The 15,378-nt window shown below is 38.0% G+C and overlaps 1 protein-coding gene across 6 annotated transcripts in view; it reads left to right on the forward strand.

Annotated features, from left to right (window-relative positions):
* Nucleotides 1-15,378, forward strand: part of LOC137285234 (cadherin-23-like) — a 49,914-nt gene that overhangs the window by 14,651 nt on the left and 19,885 nt on the right. For all 6 annotated transcript variants that reach the window (XR_010956960.1, XR_010956961.1, XM_067817530.1 and 3 more), the window contains exons 3-20: nt 4,294-4,365; nt 4,700-4,872; nt 5,072-5,122; nt 5,637-5,726; nt 6,103-6,192; nt 6,370-6,501; nt 6,856-6,987; nt 7,416-7,494; nt 7,890-8,008; nt 8,348-8,548; nt 9,251-9,412; nt 11,455-11,619; nt 12,119-12,183; nt 12,689-12,926; nt 13,177-13,422; nt 13,618-13,690; nt 14,119-14,573; nt 14,985-15,123. Coding sequence is in view for 4 of the 6 variants with exons in the window: in XM_067817530.1 (XP_067673631.1) it covers nt 4,294-4,365; nt 4,700-4,872; nt 5,072-5,122; nt 5,637-5,726; nt 6,103-6,192; nt 6,370-6,501; nt 6,856-6,987; nt 7,416-7,494; nt 7,890-8,008; nt 8,348-8,548; nt 9,251-9,412; nt 11,455-11,619; nt 12,119-12,183; nt 12,689-12,926; nt 13,177-13,422; nt 13,618-13,690; nt 14,119-14,573; nt 14,985-15,123 (2,682 nt within the window). In the remaining 2 variants the exon portion in view is untranslated. The remainder of the gene's footprint in view (nt 1-4,293; nt 4,366-4,699; nt 4,873-5,071; nt 5,123-5,636; nt 5,727-6,102; nt 6,193-6,369; nt 6,502-6,855; nt 6,988-7,415; nt 7,495-7,889; nt 8,009-8,347; nt 8,549-9,250; nt 9,413-11,454; nt 11,620-12,118; nt 12,184-12,688; nt 12,927-13,176; nt 13,423-13,617; nt 13,691-14,118; nt 14,574-14,984; nt 15,124-15,378) is intronic.

Raw genomic sequence — 15,378 nt, forward strand, 5'->3', positions numbered from 1 at the left:
TAGTTGTGTACAGTGCCTGGAGCTCTGTGGACACTCCATGTATCTATCATGTATGAACATAGTTGCTGCAACTAGCATCCATGCTATGTTTTAAATACAGCTTCATCTATCAGTTTAAGCAAATAAAGGAATGATGAACATAATATCACGCATACCTTTGTCTCTGATACACAACAAGGAACTGTCAAGGGTATGTATCCATCAGTGTCGAAGGAGGAAGATACCCACGCTTTTCATTGGTAGACAAAACATTAAAAACATTATATGCGTCATGTTTGTTTTTTGCAAACAGGATTCTTGGTAATCTCTTACTTGCTAACATCAGGGTTGATATGAGGGATAACACGCCTGTTGTGTTAAAATTCTATACATTCTCAGGTTCTGTAGATGCATGGCTATTTCATCTTGAAGTGAACTTACTTCAACAAAAATATTCTTGTCATCATTTTTTTTTCAATAGAAAATGAAATGAGAAGATAGTTGTTACACTTTAGTAATACAGAAGCCACTCAGGATTTGAATATAAATTCCAACTGAAATCTGTTAAAACTAAGTATCTGAAGTATTTCATCCTTGCACATATTCAAAGGTATTTTGAATGTAGATAGCATATGCAAACATTGTCTGACATTAATTCTGAATATAAGTTTCAGAAAATTAAAACACATTTATGTTTTAGACTATTTGAGTCTGAGTGTTACAATTCCTTGGCTGTTACAGTTTACCTAAACTTCCACATGGAGAACCATGTGACTAGAATCACTTGAAGCATTTCCATCCATTGTGGCAGTATTTCAAACATGGCTACCATGTCATCTGCTCATGTAATAATGTATGCTGCAGATCCCTTTCGAAGCATGGAATACTAAGCACTTTTTGTCATGGCATCATGAACTGGTTGAGTGCAGAAAGGATTCCTGTCCTGGTTTCTCAATGAAATGCTATGCTGAGATGTTTGAGAGAATAGCAAATGTAAATCTGGTGCCCTGCTGGAGACTTACAAACAAATAGAGTGAGGAGTGTTTGTAATGTTCGACATCTTACAATTGCTCTGCATATTTGGCATCATATTAACCAGCTTTAGAGGAGGAAATAGGAATGACAAGCTCTAACTGTTAACTGGAAATATTTGAGATGGCAGACACATATGTTATGATTTATACAAATATTCCCTCACAAAGGGTTGCAGAGTAAGCAGAGATACCAATCATAACAGACAATTTTGGTGAAAATGACATTTTAACTTACACTTAACTTTAAACTACACTGTCTTGTGAACCCACAATTACACATCACCACCTTCAGACATACATTGTACAAGGCATCAAGCAGTTGGATTTGTTTCTGAAAAGACACTTTTCAGGCTGAAATATTATAACTCTGTGTTTGGTAAGTGCATCTTTTAAGTGTCAGTGTCAAATGTCAGAATGATGTCAGAACACCATAATCTACTTTTCATTGTGGTAGTGTTTCAAACAGTGCTGATGAGTATCAGGATGGGACAGTAAACCTCTATTGCCCTATTTATGTAATAGATCTCGATAGCAGAATTGTATGTTGTGTAACTATGTGGATATTTATTGTGTAGTTGACATACCTACCTGAAATAGTATGAAATCTCTTTATGGCATCAGAACTCTTATTGCTAAACCATTTCATAGATTTAAACAACAACTGAAAATGTGTGAGTCAGTGAGTGAGTGAGTTAGTGAGTGAGAGTATGGTTTTCAACAGATTTTATCAATATTCCAGCGATATCATGGCAGGGACACCAGAAATAGGCTCCACAAATTGTACCCATGTGGGGAATTTAACCTGTGTGTTCTGTGTCACGAGCAAGAGCTTTGACCACTAGACTACCCCACTGCCCCCACAAGAACAATTTTGAATCAAACTTGACTAACATTTATTCAAGATATCAACAATTGGTTATATTCTTTGCATACTATCTTTGATTTTGCTGAAACTTATTTTTGTGATTTTGAAGTATTTTTGTGTGGTTTAGTCCTAATGGCCCTACTACTAAGCCATTGTGTTTTGTGTGTGTCTACGCATGATTCATCACTAACTCATCACATCGTGTCTTGTCCTCACTAGCTGTCAATCAAGGTAAGGTTGCCATGGTTACACATATAGCGTTATACATAACATAGAGTTTCCCCACTAGATTACCAGTCCCGGCATAGGTAGATGATATTTCATGAGAACAAAGTCTGATGTCTTCTTAGTTTTTCTGTTTTCATGTTTCATTGATAAATTCAGTGATATTTTTTATTTTATCTGTTCTATGTACCAACAAAATATGTTTGCTGTGATATTGTGTTTAGGTTTCTATTTTGATAGATGTTAGAAGTTTGTCTACCTGGTCCTGAAAATAGATTTTTAAGTTGTTTATGTATCTGCATGTATATATGTGATAGACTGCCCCTAGATAGAGATGTACACTGTGTTTTTACATTAATGACATACTTGATATATCTGAACGTATGATCACTTGAGTGAATGTTACTTCATTCAGGTGAAATATTAAGAGATGCCAGAACTACAGAAGATGTCAGAGAATACATACCGAATGCAAAATGAGTATTTTCAGATTAATACCTGGCTTTGTCGCTTAATAACAATATGTTATGGATGATTAATGTGTGAGATAGACTTGTGATGTTCTTAGTTATTATTATACATGTGAGTATGTTAAGTGAAGAAACATGGAGCTTGTGGATGGCGTGGGATGATCATTCAGACACACATTCCATAAGTCACACATTGCTGAAAAGCAAATTGGATGTCTACAACACGATAAGACAGGTGTTATAGACATATACCTGTACTTATAACCAATATACAATATACAGTCACTGACTAAGATGCAGCAAGTCATTTCATTTTGTTTCAGAGATAGCTGTTGAGTTTTCAGAATTCACATCAATTCACAACACTTAACATGGTATCAATGTTGTGTATGAAATGTCAGCATTCAGGAAACACTGTACGTGTGTATTGTTAGGAATATCTAGTCTAAAGACTGATACCACATACTTTACATGTATGTGTCAGCTCTCATGCTCATCATACTTATGCAATAGTTATCAGCTGTGTGTTATATTATAGGCTGTTTACTGGTCATTGAGCTACCCTTGATGTTTGTTTATCTTCCATGAGCCTGAAGGGTGAGGGGAACATAAATAAACATTGAGGGGCCAGTGAACAACTTATTTATCTTACAGAACACCTCAATGTTTATTTAACTGTTGGACCCAATCCGATTGTACACTTCAGCCAACCTGTGTGAATCAAACAATTCAAATGTTGCATTTTGCTGTTGTTTCAGTAGTGTCCATGCATCATGCGTTATTCCATGTTTTTCGAGATAAACAAGTAACAACCATGAAGTACTGAATGAGTTGCTATTGGTGGCGGGGTGTATCGCAATGACTTCTTTGAGTGGCATTTAGAAGTTGGGGAGTCCAAGATTGACAAACTTTATGGATAACAACTTCTTTATTGCGATAGTGTGATGTTTCAGTACAGATTCTTGCACTGTTGTCAAGCGTGCCAGTCTACATCTGTATCTAGGGGCAACAGTGCAAGAATCTGTACTGAAACGTCGCACTATCGGAATAAAGAAGTTGTTTTCCATAAAGTTTGTCAATCTTATATCACAATGTACTACATGTGTAAGTGGGGTACATTGAAAATAACAGAGGCGCACTGATCAAATAAGAAAACAACATTTATGGGTGAGGTGAGATAATATTCAATGTAACATAAAGGGCATGCATCATGAATTGATGTCCTGTTGTTTGTGATGATTTCATGACTTACAATCGGTGTCTAGTACCATGTCTGTTTTAATTTGTTATGAACTACATCACACTGCTGATGTGACCTTCTGAAAATGGATTATTTAAAATTGATCCATGTACACTGAGAGCCATACATTGATGTATCTGCGCTGGGTATTTGCCTGTGTAAAGTGGGAAATCACCTGTGAAGAATGACGAAAAAGTGACTTATGCTGAGTCAGATAATATCTTTGTTTTGTCCAGGTGTAGATAATTGAACTGATTAAAAATACTATGTAAAAGTTAAAAAGAAACCCATAAGACATGATATTTCCCCCTTGTCTTTCAAAATATCTCCACAGAGTTTTTTTTCCAAAGAAACCACAAGGATTTCTACTTTCAAAAGGTTCATGTGTAGTGTACATTTTGTTGATGATAGATGTTGGTGAGCTGGCAAATGTGAATGTGAGATTACAGGTTGGTAATGTATCACATTGTTCTATTTCAGTTGTCTCAAATGACCCTCCTCAGCTAAGAAATTTTGGGGGTGTTATGATATGGCCTGAAGATACACCAATAGGTAAGGGAGTTTATGTTACTGAGATGTAGGCAAAACAGTTTCCAGATGTAGAGACATATTTAAGTTAGACTAGTATGTGGTATCCTGGGAGTTGTTGGTAAAAGAAGATAAGCTGTTCATATTTAGTGTAGGTATAAACACCTTGTGTGTCCATCACTCCTTTATGCTTTGATAATGTACTGACAGATTGAGCAAGATGAATAATCTGCATTGGATCCTTTACAACCATCCAGACTTTGGTATTTAAGTATTGTATGTTTTTCTGTGAAGAATATTTTATTTATGGAAAATTATTGTGATCTGACATTTGATGGTGATCATTACTGTTTTGTAGATACTGTTCTTGGCAACCTCACAGCAGTAGATTCAGATGGGCCAGAAGATCTCAAGTTCAAAACTTCAACAGAGGAAACCAAATCATTGGTGTATCTAAGTGCTCCACGGAAACTAGATCCCAACACGTGGATAGTTGACATTCTCCTTAAAGCTGCACTAGATAGAGATTATGTGAGTTATTCTGCTCAAGAATGTATAATGGAACGCAATTCTTTGATTGTGTCAGACATCAATACCAAAATATACACTTTCGATATAAACAGAGGTACAGAAAGTTTGGTTTTTAGAGATTCATAATGCTTGAATTTTGTAAATTATGTTTACTTTGTGTAAGTGTGTTCAAAGTAAAATATGGTTTATTTGTTTTCAGGAACCAAGTGAAAGAAAACTGTTTTTCTCAATAGATGATTCTACAAGTGAGGTAAAAACATTTATTATAATTCAACGTTTATATGTTGAATCAGTAATGAAAATTCTTCTCATCAGATGAGAGAAGAATTACCTTAGTTGAGGATAGCTCTTGAAATACATCAGGACATTTGATGAAAGACATTTTCTATTTGGAATTATGTGATTATTTACCAATCTGTTGTTCTGTTTACAGTGTAAAAGTCATCAGTTAGATTAATCTTATTATGTTGCATGTGCAGAACAGACAAAATTGACTGTATTGGTAGGTGTTTGGGCTGAAACACATTCATCACATGTCTCCTTTGGCTGGTGACGTTCTTCAAACTATGTCTCTGCTTTGAAATGGTGGGATTATCTGGTAATCTGACTGTTAACCTTTATGGAGATTACAATCAAATGCACACTGATGGATCGACAGGCTAATGGTGGAGCATACCGACCATACTGTGTGGTGTGAAGTTTTGCACATTATAAATATGCGCCTTATTGTTATGTATCCATTACTTGATATAATTTTGTTGTAGGTTCCAGCCCGATTAACATTATTCATCAGGGACGTGAATGATGTCAGGCCTCAGTTTAAAGATATGCCATACAAAGCTACAATAAATGAGGTGAGAGCATCTACAGCCTAAAATGTCATTGCAATTTGCTATTATATTACTTAAGCAACAAATTCAAGAACACTAATAATAGGCATCATCAATGGAACCTTGGAATAATGACATGACAAGCAATACTATCTCACAATCCTACAGTTTGTATATGTCTCCCTGTACATAACTGACTCGTGAAGATCAGGGTTAGAACTGATCTTCAGCAACCATTATGCTTGTCTTGAGAGGTGATAAATGGGATCGGGTGGTCAGACTGGTTGACAACTGTTTAAATTGATTGCTCACAATGTTTGATCACTGGATTGTCTGGTCCAGGTTGGATAATTTAAAACGCAGCCATATAGTGTGGAAAATTGCTGTCTGTGTGTTCCAGAGTGAGCCAGCAGGATCTGTAGTTTTCACTGGTGTTAGCGCCACTGACCCTGACAACGGCAGAGGGGGAACCATACAGTATTCCATGGAGGTAGGACACGTTGTTTAGTGAGACAAGGCACAGAATAAATAATTCACTTCTAATTTCAAATTTTAAAAGACTGTTTTTCAAGTTACCTGTTTCTGACTGTATCATTTCACATTCATTGTTACATTTATGTATAATTAATTGAGGAGTACTTATTGTGACTCTATCGTGTGACCATAGACCGATGCCCAGGCTGCAGATGAGGACTACCGTACCACCTTCCAGATCGACCAATACTCTGGGGTCATCAAAATCACCAGGCCACTGGATTATGAGAAGCATAATTTTTACCAGTTCAAAATCAAAGCAGTTGTAAGTAGAAATGAGGATTTGATGCATAGTTTGTAAACATCACTAAAAATAATAAACAGTGGTACATTTTGAGTAATGTAAACAATATCAGTATTGAAAGACATTAGCAGTGTGAATGAGAATCTGAGAAGATGTTATTCTATTATTCCTAGGCATGATTTATCATGCCAGACCTGTGTTTTGTAAGTTCATCTTAGGGTACAACGTTTATTTACTTGACTGACTCAGGTTGTACATGAACACTGATGTCTATGAATAACCTACAATATATCTTCAGATATGGCATAAACATAAAAGCACATAATGAACATCCAAGTACTTCATGAATGCTAGAGTATATACTGTGTTGTGCAGGATGGCTGGGGTTTGGAAGGAGAACCAGCAGATTTTGTGGTGACTGTTCTGGATGTTCAAGACACAAAACCATACTTCATCAATCTGCCGTACAGCGGGGAGGACACTAAGGTGGATGAAAATGTCACTGTGGTGAGTGTCTCTCAACAATCGTTGCAGGAAAGAATTAGCATGTTCATGTTAATAGTGCCTGAACTACAGCAGTCAATGTAACAAAATGCAGAACATCAACATTGGACAATAACAAGTCTTGCTCATTAACAGATGCCATGTTTGTGTATGAGACAGATATCTGTGAAAATTATCTGTGAATGGGTCACTGAAAAGGGGGAGCATGTGAGAAAACATTGCTGTACACAAATGTTGAAAATATGGACATACATAGTAACATTTCGCTATGGCCATCACTGGTTAACTGGTGCAATGGTTCTGTGATTTAGTCAGTGCAGCTGTACTGTAGGGATTTTACTGTCTTTTCATTGATCTTCGATTCTGAACTTGATATGATGCCCTCATATGTTGTTCATGTTTGCTCTGAATTTATGCTCCTCTGAATGCAGGGCACCGCTATACTGCAAGTATCTGGTTTAGATGGAGACAGGGGAATTCCTAACAATCTCACATACAGATTCGTCAGTGGTGAGTAGCTCTTTCATGCCTACATATCTCAACAGAGTGGGCACATATTTACGTATTATCAGATTCATTAAAGTCACGTGATGAACAAGTACACTCCTAGATGCTTCAAAGTGGTGTACCTCCAGTTTTTTTGCTGCATTGTTTTGACAACATGTTTTTGCTAGCTCTTTTCGCTTCATTGTGTGATTATGTATTTATTCACCTTGCCGAAAACCTGGGTTCAATTCCCCCATGGGTACAATGTATGAACAAATTTCTGGTGTCCCTGCCATGATATTGTTGGAATATTCCTTAAAGCAGTGTAAAACCAAAACTCACTCACTCATTCACCTGATGGGACGTCTGTATGATCACCCATGGCTTACCTCTGTGACTGACTCTGACTTTTTTTGCAGGTGACTTCCAGAACTTTGACCTGGATCCTCACTCTGGATGGATCACTGTGAAACACCCTTTAGATCGGGACTCCCAGAATGTTAGGAACAGAGGAGGGGTGTATGCCTTCTATGTGGAGGTGAGCAGTCACATATTTAGGGAAAGGCTTCAGTTTCTGAATGTCCGTATTGAAGCTACAAATTGCACCAGTTATTGGATGTGTTAATTCGAAGAGAATTTAAGAAACAAGTCATTAACTATTAATATGAATACATTAATTATCATTTCTTGAGTTCATTACTGCTGGTGCAAGGTAAAGGTTTACAGTAGAGTAAATATCACTGATGAATAGTCATGCTTGTGTGGCCACAGTTATAACTATAAACTATCTACTGCAGATTTGTCCTGAAGAGATTACTTTGTAGGAACTATTAGAAGGTTGATTTTAGGATTTAATGTGTAAACAATTCTACAACAGGCAGCAGAGGTGATTCCACCAGGACAGGTAAACACTGACCAGACGACAGAGACAACCCTTGTCACCATCACCGTGCGGGACGTCAATGACAATGATCCAGTGTTCAGCCAGCCATCCTATAATGCCAGTATCTTGGAGAACATGCAGAATGTACCCATCACATTCCAGGGGGAAGTCATGAGAGTATCCGATGCAGATGAGGTGTGTTGGTAGAACCACTGTTGAAAATAGTTCCATGGTTAACGCTTGGAACATGAATGATGGTGAACACAAGTTTGAGTAAAACCATGTTCAATTTTAGTTCAGTGGTACAAAAAAATGTAGTTCTTTCAAGTATTTTGCAGTTTGAACAAAATGCATTTGCAGATATTACATCTGATGACTAGTATGTTGGGAACATAAACATTCCTAGAGCCCTTGAGATAAATTCAGATCTGAAGGAGCTTGTAGTGCATATGAAATGTAACAGACAAAACCAACCTTGTGACAAATATTGTTAAAGCAAACAAGTGTTTCAAACTTGCTTGCGGTTGATTATGAGAAAACATGATCAACTGCTTGGTTGTCATTGCGACCAATCTTCAATTATTTCCCTTAATCGAACCACCACTTTAGAAAATGTAGGGGATTCAGCAAACATTATGATATATCTCTGTAGGTCTAATGTTTGTCACAAGTACTGGAATATTCAAAATATCAAGTGTCCATAGAGTAACTGCACAGTGTGTGCTCGTACCATATACATCACAGGTCCTGCATCCTTGTTTGACTCTTTTCATTGCATTTGCATGAAATGCCTAGAAGTACTGAAGTAATATTTGTTCTTCATAGTTATTAAAGACGTTTTTATCTCTATTACAGCATTTGAAATTCATGGAAAATGTGTCTGTTTATTTGTTGCAGGGAACCAACAGCCACTTTGCTCTGTATATACAGAAGGACGGGCTGCCATATCAGGACTTCATGCCACTGCCTTCCGAGGTGTATTCAGAATCCACTGTTCTCATCAGGGTGAACAACTCGCAGGAACTGGACTATGAGAAAAACCACCAGCTGGTGTTTGAGGTAGGACCAGGGCTCTCTATCACCCTCTCTCATACTTGAACATCTTACAATGGACATAGTTAGTGGAAGGGGCACACATGACCATGTGGGAAAGTTACACTAGTCCTGTGGTACCAGGCTAGCGAAAGGTCACCAGTACCATGAAACAATAAGTTTGCTTTGGTCCTAGTGGTGACTGAATTTTGTACTGATGGTTCAGTAAATTTGGAATGTTTTTTTGGATCAGTAAAGTACAGACAGGACCACTTGTTCTTGTCCAGCTGATGCTGTGGTCTTGTGGGAAGTTTTGAAAGGTTTCTTTCCCTGATGACCTTCATACCTCACTATTTAACACTTTCAGGTGGAATTTATTTCTTTTGATGACATAACGTAGGGTTTAGCGAGGTCAGGTCAAATGGGGTTTTATTGTATTCCTCACAGTGGGTGTAGTTATAGAGGGTGCTTGTGTGCATGAGGACCTGCTTGTACTAGTCTAGATCAAAGGTGGTTCTATAGTGCTGGAACCACTGAGATACCAGGCCCCAATTTAACGTGAACTTGACAAACCTACGAATTCATGTGCTTATTCCTGTTAATGTCAAACTCCATCCAGTAACAAGCAGCGTTCTTTTTATGCCTTCTGGTAAGTACGGGGAGGGGTCACCAATTGTCACCTTTTCAGGCACACAGTGCCTAACAAGAACATGGATGCAGTCCTCAAGATGTATGGATTACCTGTTTAACTTACTTATAGACTAATCATGCCAGACTTGTCTTGGATAAGGAGGTCATGAGGTAGCACAGTGGGTGATGCACTTGCTAAGGCAATTGTGGCAGGACTTCAATAAGTGTATTAAACCATGCCCACCTCACTGTTTTACATCAACACGTTTCTCATGGTCTAGGTATGGCTCCTTTGAGAAAGGTTGATAAATACATGAAAGTCAGACATACTATCAGGCTTGGGACACAGCAATGTCCTAGTAGTGATCAATAATGGCTGCTGTTTAATGATAAAACAGGACTAACTAATGAGGGATTTATGTTTCACATGAGCTAGCTCGCTTGGCATTAAGAGGAATGGATGTGTGACCCAAAGGCCATGTTTGCATGGTACATACTTGTTTGTCCTAGTATATGTGTAGTGATAATAGATGACAGATCTATATGTGACAACACGTGGTATTGATTATGGTGTTACTTAAGTGTAGACATCAAAGAAAAATATTGATCACCTGATGGCTTGTCATTTACCAGCATCAGGACTGCATACCTAAATATATGCTATTTACATATCTTTAACACCTTAAGGACATTTGTGATTAGTTTCTGTGCCTCATGTTAATGAGCTCAATTGTTCATAGGAACGCTGGTAATAACTCCACAGATTGTTTGCATAACCATAAGGACACCAGTAACAAAACATATCAACACATGGCCTGTCCACTCAACTGGCAGTCAGTCAAACTGTTCTGTTATTGAAAACACAAACAAGAAAGTTTGCCAATGAAACGCAACACGATCACTTGCAATGTATTTAAATTTTCCTCACTGTTGTTGGCTAAAAGACATCTTGATTTAACTATTAAGAATATGTCTTCATGAGTGAGTATAGTTTGGCAATATTCCAACAATATCAATACAGGGGACACCAGAAATGGACTTCACATATTTCACCCATGTGGGGAATCAAACCTGGATCTTTGGCATGATGAGTGAATGCTTTAACATCTAGGCCACAACAATGTCCTTGATGTTTTCATGAGCTAACATCTTAACTTGTCACTTATCACCTTGAAGTCTCAGAATGAAAGTTTGGTGGACTATTTCTACATTATCACTATAAATGGTTGCTAGAAGAGTCATCGGTCATGGATGTGGGAGTTGCAGTGCTTCCCTTTTCTGAGTAGCTGGCATCACATGATAGTGGTATCATTGCTGGTCTCCATGGGACCCTGTCAGCAGTGATTATCATGTTTTCTGTCCCACTACAGACATCCTTGTGCTAGCTAAGGTGTAGTACTCTTGACAGCTACATATGTGATATGGCGTTTATTCCCCAGGTGGTTGCTAGGGAGTTGGATACACTAGCCATGCGATCAAGCACTGCAACTGTGACTGTCAACATTGAGGATATGAATGACAATGCGCCAGTGTTTGCCAACGAAACCTATCTTGTGACACTGAAAGAGAACACCCCCATTGAAACAAGTGTTGCTGTTATCAGTGTAAGTCTTTCATAGTTGGTGTGAATTAGATAGGTCAGTATAACATGAGACACATACCTGGCTCTACTGTATTAACTTTTATATGCTGTTTATAATTACTTGTAACTTTCGAAGGAACTTGAAAGAAATCATCCGGATTTTATTTGGACTCAGCTACTCTTGAATGCCATATTAAGCATGTTCTTTCTTACACTGTCAGAGATATGATATTTTGTTCAAAGTTAAAAGTGCCTTTATAACTTTGACAAGAGCATGCTGAGTAGTCATTTCCATGCATTATATGTGATGTTTCTATTTCTCTTGAACAGTTCAACATCTTTACAGGAAATTGCATTTTGTACTTGTTATGAATGCTAGAAAACGTGTGAAAATGTTGGTATGGATGTGAACAATATGCATTTGTACTACATTGTGAAGTTATACATTTTGCAGTGTATTGACAATGCACTGTCAATAGCGGGAGACTGATAGCATGTTTTTTTATATTTGAATTTTGCAGGCTACTGATGAGGATTCAGGCATCTTTGGCACAGTGAGATACACAATCCGAGGGGGAAACAATAGGTGAGAAACTATAGAATTCATTGTTCATAATATTATTTCCAACTGCCTGCCATACCTAGATCCACCGGCTGTTGGTTGTAAACTAACTAAAGAAAGTAAGCACTGGATTTGACTTAAAAAATGAAAACGTTCTCAAGTGAGGCACTGCAGACTTGATATACCCTTCCCAAATACAATACTTGACATGTGTCTGCCACTTTTCTACTTTATTTGCCCCACAGATTAGACTCAAGTTATCACATGCTCTGGTTGTTAATCCTTTTTTCTCACCAAAGTGGAAGCATTGTACCATGTAAAGACACAAGCTGGCACACTGTTACTGTCTTATATTGAAGGAGCACTAATAAACAATATTAGGATCAACCTGGGATTCCCACATAGTTTCCTGAAACACCTATACGACACAGCTCTATATAACTAATTGTGCCACTTCAGGTCACTGGGCCAATCGGACGAGCACTGGTAATGAATGTGATATATACCACTTGTGAGCCTTCATTTTCAGGTTTCGTATTGGCCTTGAATCAGGGGTCATCTATGTATCGGGTGACCTTGACCGCGAGACAACCGATGAATATTACCTGACTGCAGAGGCCAAAGATGGCGGTGGCTTGAGGACACCAGTGGAGGTGAAAGTTGTCATAGAGGACGTCAATGATAATGCTCCGATGTTCAGACGGCAAGCATATGAAGCCACTGTTAGAGAGCGTGATGCTGACTTCCTCAGGCCATTGATCGTGGAGGTGAGTGGTGATTCTAGTAGAACTGAACAGAATTGAACTAATTTATGACTTTGGTGGAAATAGATATTGATCTTTGTTGAGTGCTAATAATTTTGTGATGTGTTTGAGAGAATTAGTGAAAAGTCATTATTGCAAAGAGTTTCCTTTATAGTGAGTGGGTGCTTTACATATGAGACTCCATGCATCATTACATTGTAATGAACATTTTATGCAGTTTAGAGAATTCTAAATACAACTTATTCTTCATCAGGCTTTAGACGATGACGAAGCCTTGACCAACAACAGCAAGGTTCGGTACAGAATTGATAGTGTTCCAACTGGACTTGAGAGTAACTTCAGCATTGATGAAGTCACAGGCAGAATCTGGGTGCAAGATCCTTTGGACTTTGAAAAACTTGACCCTATGTTGAAGGGCAAGGTCGCCATGCAGGTCATGGCCTATGACCTTGGGGAGCCACAGCAGAACAGCACAGTTCGAGTTGATATCACAGTGGAGGTATCTACAAGTTCCTTTTTCAAATTTTAAAACTTTTTAGTTGCCAGACCTCTTGATTAATTACTTAGAATTCGTTTTTTGGTAAAAATATACTTTCAGAGCCTTTTTTGCACCTTATCATGGGATAGGAAAGATCTGTACATATAATGTTTATTATTCTCACAAACAATTTATTGAAATCATTTTGTTTTTCAGGACATGAATGACAATGCTCCAATATTTGAACAGAACTATTACACTATTAGTGTGCCGGAAAACTCAACTCAAGGTCAGAGAATTTTTAAATCCATGTTTTGTGTAAGAAAGTCCACCACCATGTTTCACCACAAAATATCAAATGCATTGACAAAATATACTAATGGCTCAGATGATGTGAAACTGAAGCAGCCTGAGTCATTGTAAACTTGCCAAATCATACTAGACATGATCTGGAGATTGAAGCAGTTACTGTGTGATGTATCTAAATGAATGTGCCCATCTATATAAGAACCACGATCTACGGAGAAAATCAGCCATTTAGTACACTGTGGAAGATTCTAGTACCTGCAGAAGAGTAAGTGATTGCGTCCAAAGCAGTGAAAGTCACCAGGACATTGTATTATTCAATGATTCCATTATTCTTACAGACATCCAAGCAAGTGTGGGTATGAAGGCAGATTCTGTTTGGGAGCTAAGTATGAAGTATTCCTGTTTCAGGTTCAGTCTTATTGAATGTCACAGCAACCGACATGGATATTGGGAGTCCCAACAACGAGTTCATCTACAGAATTGAAACTGGTGCCATGGATAAGTTCCGAATTGATTTCCAGACTGGTAGTGTGTATGTAGAAACAGGTGCTAAACTGGATCGAGAGGAAAAAGACGTATACATAATGAATGTGTCAGCCATTGACAAAGGCACCCCACCTCAGACCGGCAGGTGTGTTGTCATCATCAACCTAACAGATGTAAATGATAAATTACCTGTATTTACACCTGAAAGCCAGTCGAGGATGGTGATGGAGAATCTGCTTGTAGGAACAACTGTATTGACCTACAATGCTACAGATGCTGACATTGACAGTGTACTGGAGTACAGTGTGTTGAAGTCACTTACCAAGGCCTACAACGACCGCAACGATGAAGTGGATGTACAGACTAACAACATAACAGTGAGTTCGGTGTACTTAAGTTGCATGCTCCTATAATCTATATTCCAGTGCTATATTCAAAGAGATGCTAGATAAAGACTGTGCAGTTGACTCTCGATATATTTGTGATATAATATGTATTCCTTGTGGAGATTCTGAACATCCTAGTTCATTTGACACTTTGACATAAGTTGTTTCAGACTGGGAATGGTGTTGGTTCAGGTAACGCAGCATGCAAGGATAGACATTTATAGCATTGTGTTAATCACCAAACCAGTTGTTATGTTTCGTCAGATTTCCTAGAGACATTCTACAAAAACATGAAACCAGAGTTAGTTTCCCTCTGTAGCAAGGTGTATTTGCCTGATATGTCTGGTTTGTTAAATGTGTATATACTTTATTCATCCAGCAGTGTACACTGTCTATGTTTAGGAGTATTTTGATGTGTTTCCCAACAATGGTACCGTGTATGTGGCTTCCCCACTGGATAGAGAGTCTGCTGAGAGAGTTGTCATCAAGATTCTAGTGCGAGATATCAACGCTTGGGAACCCGTGGATCAGACTGCCACAGGTAGACTCTTGCACGCCAGTGTCATCCCTGAAGAGGAAATAAATCAGTCATATTAATCCTTCCATTGAAATTAATTTGGAATCTTTTGACGAGACAGTTGTTGTTTTATGGAGGGTGGATGAGTCTGAACTAGTTGTTCAGGAGGTGATATATACATTGCCATAAGATTATCAAAATTCTATAGTACAGCTTATGGGTATATCTTTGTTCTTTGCATATCCTGGTGAGAAATATGATGCATGTAACTACTTCTGT

This window comes from Haliotis asinina, chromosome 5 (genome assembly GCF_037392515.1).
Source record: "Haliotis asinina isolate JCU_RB_2024 chromosome 5, JCU_Hal_asi_v2, whole genome shotgun sequence".
NCBI classification, from domain to species: domain Eukaryota; kingdom Metazoa; phylum Mollusca; class Gastropoda; order Lepetellida; family Haliotidae; genus Haliotis; species Haliotis asinina.